This window comes from Pseudophryne corroboree, chromosome 3 (assembly GCF_028390025.1).
Source record: "Pseudophryne corroboree isolate aPseCor3 chromosome 3, aPseCor3.hap2, whole genome shotgun sequence".
Taxonomy (NCBI): Eukaryota; Metazoa; Chordata; class Amphibia; order Anura; family Myobatrachidae; genus Pseudophryne; species Pseudophryne corroboree.
This window is the reverse complement of record NC_086446.1, coordinates 190,884,282-190,902,958: the sequence shown is the minus strand read 5'-3', so window position 1 is coordinate 190,902,958 and position 18,677 is coordinate 190,884,282. Positions and strand designations below refer to the sequence as shown.

General features: G+C 44.0%; 1 protein-coding gene across 1 annotated transcript in view; it reads right to left on the bottom strand.

The window, feature by feature from the left end:
* Positions 1-5,719: 5,719 nt before the first annotated feature.
* Positions 5,720-18,677, bottom strand: part of BMS1 (BMS1 ribosome biogenesis factor) — a 105,289-nt gene continuing 92,331 nt past the window's right edge. The window contains exons 18-23 of the mRNA XM_063958738.1: positions 8,336-8,394; positions 8,012-8,134; positions 7,608-7,755; positions 6,668-6,843; positions 6,429-6,590; positions 5,720-6,273 (exon numbers count right to left, since the gene is read on the bottom strand). Coding sequence (XP_063814808.1) covers positions 6,043-6,273; positions 6,429-6,590; positions 6,668-6,843; positions 7,608-7,755; positions 8,012-8,134; positions 8,336-8,394 — 899 coding nt within the window. The 3' untranslated portion in view covers positions 5,720-6,042. The remainder of the gene's footprint in view (positions 6,274-6,428; positions 6,591-6,667; positions 6,844-7,607; positions 7,756-8,011; positions 8,135-8,335; positions 8,395-18,677) is intronic.

The window sequence follows — 18,677 nt, the reverse complement described above, 5'->3', positions numbered from 1 at the left end:
TAAGTGTCTGGGGGAGTAAGTGATCAAAGTCCCGGAAGGTTTAGAGCTTAGTGTTTGACCACAGTTCCATTACACTAGTATGTAGCCCAGGGGTGGATAACCAGTCAGGGGCAAAGAGCCAGAAAAGATCTGCAGTCAAGTGAAAAAGCCATTATCATGCGCGCACCAAAGGCGTGTGCGCAAAAATGGGGGCATGGCCTAGTTGTCACAAAGCCAAACCCCATTTTTGTGCGCACACATTTCAGTATGACGTTTGTAGGCGTATGACCTTAGGTCACAACTCAGTTTTTAGTCACGTTATACAGATCCAAATACATTTAATGCCCCCAGTACAATGCCACATACATCTAATGCCCCCAGTACAGTGACACATACATCTAATGCCTTGGGCTGCTGGTCTGGGCGGCTGATGCACCCGGGGTGGCCTGGGTGGCTAAAGCTGCTGCCCACCTCTGAGTCTGAGGGGTGGAAAGCGCACGCCTGCCCCTCAGCAAGCCTCTTGTGCATATTAATTATGGCGCCGGCTCATGCGCCAATGAAAGCTTGCGGTCCGGCAGCCAATCAGGAGTTGCTGCTGCCGGTCCGCGACCTCTGATTGGCTCATAGGCCGGCGCCCTTAGAAACGCTGCTGCTGCACTCGAGAGCAGTGTGTCGGGCAGCGGGAGGCAGGAGCAGGGAGCCGAGCCGCATGCGGCTCGAAAGCTGCGGGTTGGCCACCGCTGATGTACCCCATCCAAACTTCTCTTCCAAATATGTAACGTTTCAGTATACCAATGCAATTTTTTTATTTAATGGGGTCAATGCAATTCATCGTGCTGTTAAAAGTGCAGGATGTAGGTCCCTGAGCTATTCAATTCAGCACTTATTAAGTCCAACTACAGGATTTCATGCACCCCTCCTGAGGTGCAAGCAGAAATCCGACTAAACTAGTGCAGCAATGTCATTTTGTGCCATAGCGCGGCGCAGGCAGCATTGCAGCGGAGGACATAAGTTGGAGAGTAAGGAGCGAGTACTGGCATTCTCAGACATAACCATGCTGAATTAGTTTAGAGGCCCCCACCCTGGCACTAATCACATCGCACTGAATTGAATCAACCTCAAAGTGGCCTTACCATACTTATGTTGCTTGTATTACCATCTTACATCCGTATTCCCCTGTCGCTACAAAAAAGAAACATATAAAAATACCCTTGCAAAAGATGGATGCCACCTGAGCCTAGTCCATAGCTTATCTAGCACCAAACTATGAACTGTACTAAAAACATTGGGATTTTTTACCTCCAACACTTACAACAGTAATGAGTATTATTGTATGCTGACACTCGGCAGTCACACTTTACCCGGTCTACTTAAAACACAAGTCATATAACTTCTTAAATGTGCCCTGAAATTCAATAAATTTACGATCTGTTCTAACTTCTCCGAAGGGCGATCTACAGTTTAAGACATTTTACAGTAGAGGAAGCAAGAAATGGAAATAACCAAAAAGGGAGAAGAAACAAGGCAAAATAACTTCCTAAAGCTGGGTACACACAGTACGAAATAAATTATTGCACAGATTAGGGACGATCGGCTGATCTGCCCGATAATTACATAGGTGTAGATGCACGAGCATTACCCAACAAATGACTTGAAGCGCAAGGGTCACATCGAGGGGAAGGGATTTTTAATCATGCCTTAAAAATTGGGATATTTAACCTCCCATTTTTCTTGAAAAAGGCAGGCACTGAGCTAAAGCATGCACAGGGTGCACTGATCAGATAATCACACTGAGGTTCGAAGCGATCATCTGATCTGCAGCTTCTAGCCATGGCATGCTCGTTTCTCTCACCTACTGTATGGTGAGCTAGCTAATGTGGACCTTACTACACTAATCTAGAACAAGAAAACATACTGCTCTCTATTTTACATAGAGTTCCTGAACACTTAGGAGAAATACAATTTACATGGAGTACTCACAGGAAATTACAAATAAAGAGGTTATGGTTACATATGCACGAAATCACAAAACCTGAAAATAAAATAAGGTGAATACAACTACAAAGTGTAACAAGCCTTAGGTGCTGACACATCTTAGGCTGCTCTGGGTAGATTCAGCCTTATTTTCGGTCCCTGTTTTAGGCTGGGTACATACTAAGCCCCCTTGCAAACTATACATTTGTGCCCAACTATAGAGTTGATGCATAACATAGCGGACAACTAGAAAGTTGACACGACAATAGATAACTATCACCTTAACATTAGAATAAGTTAGTGATGTGTTACCATAAGGTTTTCTGAACTTACCACAAGCCAGGTGAAAACTGCTCTGGGTGGGCGTCCAGTGACCCCTATGGATTCAAAGAAAAGGATTTACCTGGTAAGTACCAAAATCCTATTTTCTTTTTCATCCACTAGGGGTCACTGGCGTTCTCTTGGGACGTACCAAAGTTTCCCCCTTGGACGAGAGAGCTGTTTGGCACCTGTAACACTAGATGGCCAAAGCTAGATGCTGATGCCGCAAACGTATCAAACTTGTAAAAGCGCACAAACGTGTGCACTGATGACCATGTAGCTACACGACAAAGTTGCGTCGTAGAAGCTCCACGACCTGCTGCCCATGACGTTCCCACAGAACATGTGGAATGCGCCGAAACTGATGCAGGCAGTTGTAGCCTAGCATGAAGGTAAGCCTGACGTATGGTCAGCTTAATCCATCTGACCAAGGTTTGCTTGGAAGCTGACCAACCTATCTTGACTGCATTAGAGAGAACAAACAATTTATCTGTCTTACGTACCGTAGATGTTCGGCCTACATAAATGTGGAGCGCGCATACTACATCCAAAGTAGCTGGAGTTCCTGCACCTTCTTATAACACAGGAACTACGATTGGTTGATTGATGTGAAAAGAATACACTACCTGTGGTAGAAAAGCGGGATTCGTCCGAAGTTCCGCTCTATCGTCATGAAACACAAGATACGGAGGCTTGCATGACAAGGCACCCAATTCTGAAAAACACCTTGCCGAAGCTAAGGCTAGGAGAAAAACTGTTTTTCAAGTGAGAAACTTAGCATGCCCTTGTTGTAAGGGTTCAAAAATTGAAGACTGTAAAAACTCTAAACCCAGATTCAAGTCCCATGGCGCTGTAGGTGGTATGAATGAAGGTTGAACACTAAGGACACCTTGCAGGAAAGTGTGACCTGTTGGTAAAAGAGCCAAATGCCTTTAAAAGAAAATTGACAAGGCAGAGACCTGCCCCTTTAGTGTAGCTAAACGTAGTCCTCCATCTAACCCCGCTTGTAAAAAAAAAAAAAAAAAAAGACGGGGTAACTTGAAAGAAGATGTCGGAAACTTCCGAACTTCACACCAACCTATATAAGCTCTGCAAATTCTGTGATAATGAGCTGCTGTAACTGGCTTCCTAGCACGTAACATGGTTGGAATAACAGACTCTGGAATGCCCTCTCGTCTTGAGAGTGGTTTCAACAGCCACCCCCTGAAACGCAGCAGCGCAAAATTGGGGTAAAGGAACGGACCCTGTTGTAGTAAGTCTGGACGTAGCGGAAGCGGGCACGGATCATCTGTGAGTAAACCGCAGAGATTTGGGAACCACACTCTGAAGCCAATGAGGCGCCAGTATGACGACAGTCGTGGTCTCTCGTTTAATCCACTTTAGCAACTGAGGAAGCCGCGGAAATGGAGGAAATAGATACACAAGGCTGTACAGCAATGCTATTGTGATAGCAACCACTGCCACTGCCTTTGGATCTCTTGTTCTGGGGTGTCTGATGATTTTGGCGAAATGCCATTAGATGCACCTGTTGGTAACCCCACCGCTGGACTAACATCTGGAACACTTCTGGATGTACGGCCTACTGTCCCGAAAGAAATTCCTGACGACTGACAATCTGCTTCCCAGTTGGCCACGTACGGAATCAAAAATGCAGAGAATATCACTTGGTGAAGCTCAGGACAATTCCGGATTTGATCCACCTCTCGTATAGCCATGCGACTTTAAGTTATGCGACTGCCCTCGCGTTGGCTGACTGCACCTTAACAGTCTAAGACTTAAGAATGTGCACTGCATGTGGCAGAGCGTTGTATCTTGCCCTGAGTTACAGGACATTTATTGACAGTAATTTTCTGTGGTCTGACCCAGAAGTTGACAATGTAGGACCACTGGTCCCCAACCTCTGAGACTTGCATCTGTTGGTAGAATTATCAAATTCCAGACTCCAAACCCTTTCCCGTGGTGAGATTTAGTATGTGGAGCCAACCAAGTAGCGATACTCCGGTTTTGGAGACAAACGCAGCAATTGATGAATGCCTGACCACTGTGCAGAAAGATCCAGTAGAAAAATGAAATCTTCAGAACTGGAATTCTTGGAAAGAAGCCACCAACCTCCCTAATAGTAGAATGCATAAGTGCATCAAGACTGCCCGTGGTTTTAGCACTAACTGTACCCGATGACGAATACTGTGTGCGTTTACTTGAGGAATGTCAATTCGAAGATCTACTGCATCAGGAATCATTTACAGAAATTGATTTAGTGGATACGGAAAGTGGTGGATTAATGTGAAATGACAATCCAAGCGTGCAGCACTCAGACATTGTATTGTACGAATGCATTTTGAAGGATCATTTGTTGAGACAAAGTCCTGATGAAAGGTTCAAACTGCTGACCTCATGGTAGCTGTGGAAGCTAACCTTATGCGGCTTCCATCGTTCTGTTCCCCAGGTGGCAGCGGCGTTGTAAGCGCTGTTTATAAAGACTCCCCTCCAAAGTCTCCTCCACACCGGCGGCCATAGCACGCCTGCCCACAACAATAAGCGGCGGCAGTAGACCGGCCACTCGTCTTGGAGTCTTGCTGTAGTTGGAGAAGATGACTGCTCAAACCCGGACCCTCACTTCTTAGCAAGTGGAGAAGGGATCGTGTGCTGCCTGGCTGACACAGCCATGCTTCTCCTGCAAGCGCTCACATGTCAGCAGTGGCTGGAGGCAGTACAATCCCGAACCCACACTTCTTAGTAAGTGGGGAAGGGATTGCCTGTAAAAATAAAAAGTGAAGCTTGGAGCCAAGTCCAAGACGTTCCTTTCTTCCTGAGAGGCACAAAAAACACTGAGGTCTCTATGGGAGTATGGAGGAGGTGGAGGGTTATACATTTAAATATTTAAATGTGCCTCTCTTCCTGCTACCACACCGTCCATATCCCAAGAGTACTCCAGTGACCCCTAGTGGATGATAAAGAAAGGAGGTATGGTCTCACAAGGAAAGGGTGTGGCCACACAATAGTACCCCTATTTCAAATTACTCCACACAGTAGCACAATCTTATTCACATTACACTGCACGTACCATTGCTGCTTTTACACATAATGCCCCCAGCAGTAGTGTCTTTAATGTGTAGCATCCTGGTCCTGTGTAGCTCCGCCCCCTCAGTCCTGTGTAGCCCTGTGCCCTATCAGGCCAAACACTGCCACTGTCTGTGTGTACAGCTGTTATGGCTGTGAACGGCGCATTCACAGACATATCACACTGGCCCTGATATAACAATATATTTATATGTTGTGCAGATATATATGTACATCTGCCTGTGTGTGCAGGTGACAACCTATTAGGCTGGTGACAAAAAACGCACACTAAACTATGTATTGGAAACAAAAACTCTAAAAGAATTATCACACATCTTCAATGATAGCAGCCCCATAGTGGAATTGAGAGAATAAAGCAAGCAGAGAAGAATAAGGTATTTAATTGCGTATATATCGTCTCTACAAACAGCAGCTCACTCACATATGTACAAACAATATGACTTGTAAGAAAGGAAAAAAAAATGTAAAAGTCATTTAGAGAGGCCTGATACTTAATCCATTGTTATATACTGAGAAGTTGTGTTCTGAAAAATTTTTCATTTTTAAAAAACTGCATACAAAAAAAAAAAAACAACACTAAATAAAAGGCGTGTACCAAGTAACTGCTGACTTTGGAAAGTTCTCAGAAGAAATCCTGGAGGTAGACAGCAATAGTTACAATCACCTGTACATAAGCAGAGGTCAGTGCTATAAACTTGGCTCCTTGTTGCCTTTGAGACTTGACTTCTGCTTTTTCTTTTCTTTTTGTCCAAGTACACGGAATAGCTTCTTCCGGGCCTCCTTCTGTTTCTTCAGCTTCTCCTCTTCCTCTTTATGCTTGTGGTGTAGAAACTCCTTACGCTGCTCTTTGTGCTTTGTCTTGGCCTTCAGCTTCTTGTAGTTATTCACTGTGCCCAGAGCAGTGAGGAGAGCCGATATCTGCAGGATGCAGAACATTAACACATCAGACACAATCAATCAACCATATTCTCCATTTTTCGTAAGAAACCACTTGATATTAAAAGTTGTCAACTCTCAAACTCTTGGAAACGACTCTTTCTATGGAACAGTGACAACATGGTAATTGCACCTACCTTCTGCTCGTGGGGTTCCCGAATAACAGCTGGTCGCTTCATGTCTCTGGTCACCTTACCCTTCCTCTCCATCATTTTGGGCTTACTCTTAAATGGCAATGCTTTTTGCATGACTTTGGGAATGTGGATTGGATTAAAGTGTCTCTCTTGTCTCACAATGGGCTGCAGGAGAAGCACAGGTTAATAAAATATATTTTTTATTGTCAGTAGCATTGTATCCATCTATCCATCCCACACACCTTGTACAGGGAATCTTTGTGTGGCTTCTGTCGAATGCCAAGCTCATGCCTCAGCTGCCCCACAGTCTTCATGCCAGTCCAGGTGTCTTTCTGCCCCACAGGTTTCAGAAGCGAGGTGACGGGGTTATAAAAAGTGGGCACAGTAACAGGGTACCATGTGCGCAGAAACACAATATCTGAAAATAGTGGGTATAACAAAAGCAAATATAATTCCCACAAATTGAATAATATACATTCAAAAGGAAATAGAGCTTTAGAGGTATATTCAATTAGTGTCGGATCCTCTCCACCGGAGAAGATCCGACACTTCTGTATTGAATTTGCGGCCATTTCCGACAGGTTTTTGCACGTTCGACAAAGTTGATCCGACTTTTTTTTTTTTTTTTTTAAGTCGAATCTACATTGTCGAAAATGGGCCAAAAATCTGTTGAAAACGCCCGCAAATTCGACAAAATACGTGGATCCAAGGCTAACCCGCCAATCCACGTGTTTTCCGACAAGTCGGAAAAACGTCACTGGACCTGAATAGATCGAATCCAGATTCGACCTAAAAAAGTCAGAGAGTGCATTTTTTTCTGACAAAATAGGAATTCTGACAGTAGTGCACATATGGACAATGCTTTACTAGTTAAGAAACTTAGCACTGAAAGTGATATGACATGATTCACATGCTCTGTACTGGGAGATAATTGTGTCACTCTCAGTTTTGCAACTACTGTATCTGTTCTTTTTACCAAATTAAGAGCATGCTGGAAGAGCAGAGGAAGACATGTCACACCTAAGTTGTCTTCTGATCCATTAAGAGGTAATTTGTTGTATAAAACCACTGATGCACCCAAAGTAGCCAGTAGATCAAATACACGAAAAAGGAAATGGTTGAACACAAATTAATAAAGAGTAGGAAAGTGAACCTATCCCAGTTGCTTTACTTAATCCTCACCACTCATTAGTAGTTTGTCCTCAAATGTCGCCCGAAATGCCCCCTCAGGTGTCCGTAAGGCTTTCTTTATCTGCCCACGGATTCCGCTCACTGTGCGCACTGAGGCCCCTTCAAACTTGGCAACTTCCAGGATCGAGGAAAACATCCCCTGGAGAGAGAGTTAAAGAAAGAAATAAGTTTAAGCAAAGCTCCAGGGGCATTTTCACTATGAACACATATGAAAATTAATAAAAATTCACAACGTTATAGTAATCTGCTATGTGCACTAAATGGCAAAAGCTATTTACATTGCACAAAACAAAATGCTTTGGAAAATGACAAGTAATAAGGTTTGTAGGTTCCTCTGCTAAATTTGCACTAAGACATCTAATATGAGACTTTATACAAGTAGTAAAATAAATTACCTTAATAAAAGCGGTATTCTTATAGATTTTGCAGGGATAGCCAATCAGTTTTAACTTTTTCACTGCGGAGATAGACTTGTCCAGATCTAGCACAACTCCTGTAGCGGCTATACGAAAATCTGCCTGTCAGAGAGAAGAGACCTGGATGACTGCAACGGCAATAAAAGCTCATGGTTTCTAGTAGCACCAGGTCACACATGCGGATTCTCTCCTTGATTAGACATACAAGTAAGGAACTCTACATAATGTTCCCCCGCATATACTGTAGTATATCTATGCAGTGGTAATGATTAACACTCCTTAAAAGAAGAGCAATTCACTCACTGTGGTGCTGCTGACAGACTGGACCGCAAGGAAGCCTGTTCCTTGCGGAGTGATGGGTCCTGTAAAGAAACAAGAAAACGGTTAACTACAACATACAGTGGTGTTAAACTAGTGTATACAAGACTGATATCCTTTAATAGCTTGTTTCACAGCCATGTTTTTGCACAAAGCACTGTAGGGTTTAGCAGATGTTCCAATCACAAAGCAGAGGTAAGAGAACAGCTTGCGATTGGTCCTCATAATCACACACTAGCCATTTGATGGAGGAAAGACGACTGCATAGAGCGGAGAGACTATGGCTCTGGCTAGGCAAAGAGCCCCCTCATTCATTTGTTGGCAAACTGCATGACATCTCAGGGGGAAAAGGATAAATATCAGTGATCAAAATAGGATTTTGGTACTTACCAGGTAAATCCTTTTCTTTGAATCCATAGGGGTCACTGGAGTACTCTTGGGATATGGACGGGGCGTTAGCAGGGAAAGGCACATTTTCATTTTTAAATGTGTAACCCTACTTCCCCCCACATACTCCCAAGTACCTCAGTGATTTTTAAACGAGCCGAATAGGAGCGACAGAGAGGACGAACAATGGAGAATTACATATAACAACAGTATAAAATAACGGACAACAATAAAGTTGACACAACAATAGATAATCACCTTAACATCAGTATTAGTTGGTGATAATGTGTTACCATAAGGTTTTCTGAACTTACCACAAGCTAGTGAAAAACTGCTCTGGGTGGGCGTCCAGTGACCCCTATGGATTCAAAGAAAAGGATTTACCTGGTAAGTACCAAAATCCTATTTTCTTTTTCATCCACTAGGGGTCACTGGAGTACTCTTAGGACGTACCAAAGTTTCCCCCTTGGGCGGGAGAGCTGTTTGGCACCTGTAACACCAGACGGCCAAAGCTAGATGCTGATGCCGCAAACGTATCAAACTTGTAAAAGCGCACAAACGTGTGCACTGATGACCATGTAGCAGCGCGGCGTCGTAGAAGAAACCTGCTACCCATGAAGTTCCTACAGAACATGTGGAATGAGCTGAAACTGATGTAGGCTGTTGTAGCCTAGCATGAAGATAAGCCTGACGTATGGTCAGCTTAATCCATCTGTCCAAGGTCTGCTTGTAAGCTGGCCAACCCATCTTGACTGCATCAAAGAGAACAAACAATGTATCCGTTTTACGTACTGTAGATGTTCGGGCTACATAAACGCAGAGCGCGCGTGCCACATCCAAAGTAGCTGGAGTTCCTGAACCTTCTATAACACAGGTACTACGATTGGTTGACGTGAAAAGAAGATACTACCTTTGGTAGGAAAGTGGGAGTCGTCTGAAATTCCGCTCTATGATCATGAAACATTGAAAAAATAGGATTTTGGTACTTACCAGGTAAATCCTTTTCTTTGAATCCATAGGGGACACTGGAGTACTCTTGGGATATGGACGGCTTCCGCAGAAACAGGGCACTGAATATTTAAATTTAGAACTCTCCACCCCTTCATATCCCAGAGTACCTCAGTGTTTTTTTACTGAGCCGAACAGGAGCTAGAGAGAGGTTGACAATGGAGAATTACATATAACATAACGGACAACAATAAAGTTGACACATAACGTTACTGACAACTAAACAGTTGACACAATAACCGATAGAATTTGAAACTTTGAACCAGTCGGTGAGAATGTGTTACCATAAGATCCCCTGAACTTACCACAAACCAGGTAAAACTGCTCTGGGTGGGCGTCCAGTGCCCCCTATGGATTCAAAGAAAAGGATTTACCTGGTAAGTACCAAAATCCTATTTTCTTTTTCATCCACTAGGGGTCACTGGAGTACTCTTGGGACGTACCAAAGCTTCCCCCGTGGGCGGGAGAGCTGTTTGGCACCTGTAACACTAGGCGGCCAAAGCTAGATGCTGATGCCGCAAACGTATCAAACTTGTAAAAGCGCACAAACGTGTGCACTGATGACCCTGTAGCCGCACGGCAAAGCTGCGTCGTAGAAGCCCCACGACCAGCTGCCCATGGAGTTTCCACAGAACGTGTGGAATGAGCTGTTACTGATGTAGGCGGCTGTAACCTAGCATTAAGGTAAGCCTGACGTATGGTCAGTTTAATCCATCTGGATAAGGTCTGCTTAGAAGCTGGCCAACCCATTTTGGCAGCATCATAGAGACCAAACAACGTATCCGTCTTACGAACTGTAGACGTTCGGGATACATAAACGCTTAATGCGCGTACCACATCCAAAGTTCCAGAATGTCCTGTTAACATAGGAACTACTATTGGTTAACTGATGTGAAAAGATGACACTACCTTTGGCAAGAAAGCGGGATTCGTCCGAAGTTCCGCTCTGTCATCATGAAACACCAAATACGGTGGCTTGCATGACAAGGCACCCAAATCTGAAACACGCCTTGCCGAAGCTAAGGCTAGTAGAAAAATTGTTTTCCAAGTGAGAAACTTAATATCCACTTGATGTAAGGGTTCAAAATATGAAGACTGTAAGAAATCTAAAACCAGATTGAAGTCTCATGGCGCTGTAGGCGGTCTAAATGGAGGCAGGATACCTTGCAGGAAAGTGTGAACTGTTGGCAAAAGGGCCAAACGCCTTTGAAAGTAAATTGACAAGGCAGAGACCTGCACCCTTAGTGTAGATAAACGTAGTCCCTCCATCTAACCTAGTCTGTAAAAATAGCAAAAGACGAGATAACCTGAAAGAAGTCAGCAACTTCTGAACTTCACACCACCCTATATAAGCTCGCCAAATACTGTGATAATGAGCTGCTGTAACTGGCTTCCTAGCACGTAACATGGTTGGTATAACCGATTTTGGAATACCTCTCGTCTTAAGAGCGCGATTTCAACTGCCACCCTGTCAAACGCCGGCCCGCTAAATTGGGCTAAAGGAACGGACCCTGTTGTATTAGGTCTGGATGTAGCGGCAGCAGCCACGGAAGTGCTGCGAGTAAACCGCGGAGATCCGAAAACCACGCTTTGTAAGGCCAATGAGGCACCACTAGCATGACTGTTGTGGACTCTCGTTTGACCCGCTTCTGCCACCAAAGAAGCAGCGTAAAAGGTTTAACAGATACCCGAGGCTGTACGGCCATGCTATTGTGAGAGCATCCACTGCCTTGGATTTCTTGTTTTGAACACATATTGGGTGTTTGATGATGTTGTCGAGAAGCCAATAGATCCAGCTGTGGGTAACTGCACCGCTGGACTAACATCTGTAACATTTCTGAATTTAACGCCCATTCTTGTGGATAAAAATTCTGAAGGTTGAGATAATCTGCTTTTGAGTCGTCGACTTCTGGAATGAACACTGCCGACAATATCACTTGTTGATGCTCGGCACAAATCAGGATTCAAACAACTTCTCGCATGCGACTTCAAGTTCCTTTTTGTTTGGTGATTTATGAGACTGCCGTTGCGTTGTCTGACTGAACCTGAACCGCCGGAGACTGGAGCATGTGAACTTCCTGTGGCGGTGTATTGTAAATTGACTTGAGTTCTAGGACATTTATTGTCAGTAATCTTTTCTGGTGTGATGATAGACCCTGAAGCTGATATGTAAGACTACTATTCCCCAACCTCTGAGACTTGCGTCCGTCATCTGAATTAGGTAAGTCCAGACTCGGAACAGTCTCTCCGCAGTGAGATTGAGTATGTGGTGCCACGAGAATAGTGATACTCTGGCCCTTGGATACAAGCGCATTATCTGATGAACCGGTAGACAAAATTCTGACCATTGTGCGAGAAGATTCAGCTGAAGAGAGAGAGTGAGTGCTAACTTCCGAAGTAGAGTGCTTCTAAAGACGCCCCTACGTTTTCTAACAGTCGCATGCACAAGTGCACATGATTTTCTGTGGATAGAGCAAAAACTGTACTAGAGAACGAATACTTTGTGCTTTTTGTTTTGGCAGGTAAATTTGTTAATCTACTGTATGCAGACTTATTTCTTAGGAATATAATTCTTTGACACCGAACCTGGCTTGATTTGTAGAAGTTGACAATCCAACCATGCTGAACTAGTACATTGTACGTTAGTAAAGTATGTTGAAGGAGTATTTGTTGAGACTGAGCTTTGATGAGAAGGTCGTCTAATCACAGAACTATTATCACTACCAGGGATCTCAGATTGGCTATTATCACAGACATCACCCTTGTGACTACCTGAGGCGCTGATGAGAGGCCAAACAGTAGTGCCTGAAAGTGATAATGGTTTTGTTGTACTGCAAACCTTTAAGTATGCCTGATGTGGTGTCCAAAAAATTGAATGCATAAGTACACATCCTTGAGATTCAGTGAAATTACGATTTCTGTGGTTGTAAACCTGCAATCACTGACCGCAGGAATTACATCTTAAATATGTATTAAGTGACGTACTGATTGAGCCTCTTTAGGTTCAATATGGTTATGACCGAGCCGTCCGGCTGTGGCACTACAAAAAGATTGTAATAACCTTGAATCTACTAGAGACTGTATTGCGGTCTATAGAACTGCCCTTTGTGTCTTCTGACACAGGCAGGCTTGCTTTGGATGTTGTCTTGAAAACCCACCGCAAAGGTGGTAGGCAACGGAACTCTATGTTGTAATGTTTTGAGCACTAAATTGTGGATCCACAGATCTGTGGATTTCTGAAATCACGCCAATTGAAACATCTGAAGATTTGCTCCCACAAAAGAAGATTCAAGACAGTTGCTGCTGCCAAGCCAGTGGCATGGCGACCTTTCCTTTGTGACCGAACGACGGTTAGTGGTTTATTGAAAACCACATCCTCTACCACGTGTACTGTGGTGTAGGATAGCCTCAAAAGGACTGAGGTCTAAAAGATTTGAACGCTGGTGTAGCGTGTTTCCTTTTAGGAACTGGTGCGGCAATGGCTGGAAAACAGACTTTCACGCCGTAGCCTGAGAAATTAATTTTCCTAATTTAGGAGTAAATAACATATTGCCTGTGTAAGGCAACGTTCCTATTTCTAGTTTTGATTCTGCCTCCACCTGTGTACGCAAAGTGTCTGTCAACCACAATGATTGATGCTGAAATCAGAGAACTAACCTGGCCGTCTATAGCAGCCATGCGTAAATACTCAGCAGATCTACAGATGTGATTAGCAAGAAGTAGAAACTGTTCTAAGGCAATATCTGGCTACCAACTACGTTGCCTATGCAACTATAACGTTGTTAACCCAAACCCCAACTACAGCATATACACTGACTTTAGCATAGCTTAAATGTACGCTCTGACGGGTCATTAAGCGTAGTTGCAGCTGGGACCGAATAGTTAACCTATTGGAAAGTTTTGACACCGAGGAATGCACTGTTGGTGTATTCTCCCACTTAATTGTCATATACTCTGGTATAGAGAATGGCTTAATAAGAGAACTAGAATAAAGAAAACACACACAAACACCCACACAGGTGCTCGCTGCATTTTATCCAATAAAACTCCATTATTTGAAACAGGTTCCTTAGTGTCGGTAAAAATTCAGAACCTTGCGTACTGGCCTGATGAGATTATGACTGGCTGGGCTATGAATAACTTCACTATGTGACTCGTGGCCTTGTGTGTGTGATAGATATAAGATCTGGCATTAAATCGTCAGACTGCAACACCGCTGAAACTGTTAACATGCGACCAATGATGGCTACTGTTAGGAATTGAGCAAGACTTGGAATTTGGTAAACCTTGCAAAGTCCTTGCATATCATGCGCTCACTCTAGCAGCTCAGACGATGTTATTATAGAATTAGATCTAGCCGCCTTATTACTTGCCCAAAGAGGATCAGGGTAGATGTCCATATGCGGACTGGTATTCACACTGTGCACGTGGATTCCATTAGGTAACACTCGCACAGACATTAACTAAAGTGTGTATAAACTAGAATCTGACACACAGTAAATCTGTTAAAGATGTGCTTTACAGAAATTCCTAACACCACCCCTGCACCCTCCAGTGGCTGAGTGTTGTAGGCTACATGAAATTCCTGGAAGAAGAACCAGGAAGTTGTTGCTAAAATGGCCCCCAACCATGTGTGCTAATTATATAGAAGTACAGTGTGAAAATAGGATTTTGGTACTTACCAGGTAAATCCTTTTCTTTGAATCCATAGGGGTCACAGGAGTACTATTGGGATATGGACGGTCGATAGCTGGGAGAGACACACATTTAAATATTTAAATGTGCAACTCTCCTCCCCCTCCATACTCCAAAGTGCCTCAGTTTCTTTTTGTGCTGAGACGAACAGGAGCGACACAGAGGATGAACAATGGAGCGTTACAACATGACAAAATAACGGACAACTGTAAAGTTGACACCTAACAATGGTATAACATAACAGACAACTGTAAAGTTGAAATCTAACAAAGGTCAACTGGAAAGTTGACACATAATGGACAACTGTAAAGTTGACCTCTGACAAAGGTCAACTGGAAAGTTGACACATAACGGACAACTGAAAAGTTTACCTGACAACCGATAATCACCGTAAGCTTCCAACAAGCCAGTGAGAATGTGTTACCGTAAGATATACTGAACGTACCACAAGACAGGTGAAACTGCTTTGGGTGGGCGTCCAGTGACCCCTATGGATTCAAAGAAAAGAATTTACCTGGTAAGTACCAAAATCCTATTTTCTTTTTCATCCACTAGGGGTCACTGGAGTACTATTGGGACGTACCAAAGTTTCCCCCTTGGGCGGCAGAGCTTGTTGTCACCTGTAACAACAGACGGCCAAAGCTAGATGCTGATGCCGCAAAAGCCTTGAACGCGTAGAAGCGCACAAACGTGTGCCATGACAACTATGCTTACCAACTGCTGTCCATAACGTTCCCACAGAACGTGTGGAATGTGCTGAAAACAACATAAGTGGTTATAAACTATCATGAAAATAAGACTGACGAATGGTCAGCTTAATTTATCCAGCCAACCTCTGACTGGAAGCTGTCCAAACTAATGCAATGTATACTATGTACTGTTGATATCCGGCTACCCAAAGACGAAGCGCACAGCCATATTTACAGTAGCTGGAGTTCCTGAACCTTCTGAGAAACAGGAACAATGATTGTTAAATTTATGTGAAAAGAGGATACTACCTCTGGTTAAAGAACAGAATTCTTTCGAAGTTCCGCATAGTAATCTTTAAACACCAAATACGGTGGTTTGCATGACAACGCACCTAATTTAGAACCCACCTTGCCGAAGACAAGGGTAGAAGAACTGGTGTCTAATAGAGAAACTTAACAGCCCGTTGGTGTAAGTTCAAAAGATGAGGACTACAGAAACCTAAAAGTCTTTTGAAGTCCCATGAAGATGTAGGTGGTATAAATGGATGTTAAACTGGAAGGACATCTTGCAGAAAATTATGCCCTGTTGGCAAGAGAGCCAACCGGCGCTGAAAGACAATTGTGAAAATAGAAATCTGCACCTTTAGTCCTCCATCTCAACCCCCGTCTGTGAACATAGCCCCAGACGGAATCATTTGGAAGAAGATCTCGGAAACTTCCGAGCTTCACCCCAACCAACCTAAGCTCGCGCAATTGCGTGATAATGAGCTGCTGTAACTGTCTTCCCAGTATGCACCCTGGTTGGAATACTGTGGAATGCCCTCTCGGTTTAAGAGAGCGGTTTCAATAGCCACCCGTGAAACACTGACGCGCTAGCTTGGGGTAACAAAACTGACCCTTTTCCAGAAGGTATGACGTAGCTGGACGGCAACGGATTGTCTGAGTAGCCAGCGAGGCTACTAGAACTCCGCTGTCCGAGGCCAATGAAGCGCCACTAGTATTACAGTCGTGGCCATCGTACGTGATCTGCTTTATTAACAGAGTAAGCCACGAGAATGGTGGAAAACCGATACCAGGCTGTATGGCCACGCTATTGTGAGAGCATACCCTGACCTCGGCCTTGTTTTGACCCCCTACGTGAGTGTGATGAATTTGGCGATATGACAGTAACGCCACCTGTGGGAAACCACCACTAGACTAAGATCTGGAACACTTGTGTGTACAGACCCTTCTATTTTGGTGAAAATCCTGACTGAGTCAGTCTGTTTTCTAGTTGTCCACTTCTGGAATGAACAGTGGCGATAATAGCACCTGGTGATGCTCGACGCAATCTAGGAATCGAGAAACGTCTCGTGCTTTCTTTTCTGGCAGGTAAATTCGTTGATCCACCGTACCGAGAATCTTTCCTAGGAATTGAATTCTTTGAGATGGAATCATGCTTGATTTCTTGAAGCAGACAATCCAACCGTGCTGAACTAGTATATTGTACGTCAGTAAGGCATGTTGCAGAAGTGTCTGCTGAGATGGAGCTTTGATGAGCAGATCGTCTAAGTACTGAACTATTATATCCTATAGTCCTGGGACTTCGAGTCAGTCGTTGTTCTTGACGTATGCGGCTACAGTCGCGCTGTTCGACCAAACATGAACAGCGTAATCTTACAAGAAATGAACTGCCTGTGTAGAGCCTTGTAAACAGGCCTGAGTTCCAGGCATTGACAGTAATCTTCCCAGATCTGGCCACAGACCCTAAAACTGGCCATGTAGGATTATAAGTTCCCAACAGTTGAGAATTGCGTCAGGATTATCCAATTCCAGGCTCCGTTTTTTTTCCGAGATACTCTGGACCATGGAACCAATGACATCCTCTGCTGAATTTGTTGACGCAAAGGCAAACCACTGTGCGGAAAAGACGTGAGAGTGAACTATCCAAACGGGAAAGGCTGGACGAATAGTCGAATGCACCAAGAGTACCGAAACTGGTCGTGGTTAGAGCACTACCAGATGACAAATACCTTGGCTTTACTACTGACAGGTACAATCGTACTAAAGTAGGACCTTGTACGACCATAAAGCAAGGTGAAAGTATGTGTTAAGACAACATTTTGAGTAGGTTGTCCGAGTACGACTATTAACACCCTTATTGTGGATCTGAGATGAACAATTATCACAGACATCACTTTCCACAGACATCACATCTGTGATACCGGAGGCACTGATGAGAGGCCAAGAGGCAGTGCCTGAGTGATGATGGGTTTGTTTTACCGCCAACCAAAAGTACAAACATTTGTAAGTACGCAGCCTTGGCATTCAGTGAAATCCTGATCTATTGTGGTTTAGACCCACAATCGAACCCATCATTCTGTAGAAAGTTACCTAGCGATTGAGCCTCCTTAAGGTTAATATTGGTGTGACGGAGCCGTACGGCTTAGGCACTACCTAAAGAGTGGTATAAAATACCCGAACTTGTATTGTGCAACAACATCAAGTGGATCGGCTGAACACATGCTTGCACAATGGAAGGTCAGAGATAAACTGGAAAACCGCCATGCCACTGGCTTGTCAGCTGGCTTTGTGATTTTACGGCGGCTAGCGGCTTTGTTGAAAAAGCCGTTCTCTACCATGTCTACTGCCCCCCCCCCCCCCCTCCCTGAGAACCTAATTTGTCCTAACAAGGACCAATAACTATGTCTTTTTTTTCTTTTCTTTTTTTTAAATAAACCTGTCAAAAATAACGAGAACTTACTTGGCCATATATAGATAGATACCGTAGGCCAAATACTCAGGTGATTCAGCAATGTGATCGTTTAGCAGTAACAGGTGTTCTAAGGAACGGCCCTGTTGTGGGCCTAAATTGAGTTGTGTAGTCTATATAATTACCACCATGTTACCGATACCCCCACCAAAGCAAGTGTAAACAAAACTTCTGCTGAAGCCAAAATGGTCTTTAGCAGGCTACCAGCTGACGCAGCGAAAGACATAAAGCGTTGTTGTTTCGCTAGGACTGGAATAGTGAACTCTGTTTAAACTAAGAGAGAGTCCACTGGTAACGAAATGTTGTGAGTTAGTTTGGGAAAGGGTATTAAAAACAGAAATTGCGTTGCACAGAAAAGCCTTTAACTGGATTTATTACAACCTTATTGTACTAGTATTGAATTCTCAGACAGTAAGAGAATATAAGACAAAAGATGATGAATGAACTAGATATGGACAGTTCTAGACTGTGCCCCTATACCAGCCAGCAGCAGGGTCTGTCCGGCACTCCTAGCATGAACGCAGCATAGCCTAGTGGATCGGCGGCCCCAGGAGCTGGCTGTCGCATCCACCTTCCTAATATCAGGACAGTGTGCAGGCTCTCCTGCACTCAGGACATCCACAGCAGCGGTGGAGGATGTCGGGCGCAGCGCCTGTAACTCCCCTTTATAGTGAAAATAAGATTTTAAACCTACCGGTAAATCTTTTTCTCCTAGCCCGTAGAGGATGCTGGGGACTCCGTAAGGACCATGGGGTATAGACGGGCTCCGCAGGAGACATGGGCACTATAAAGAACT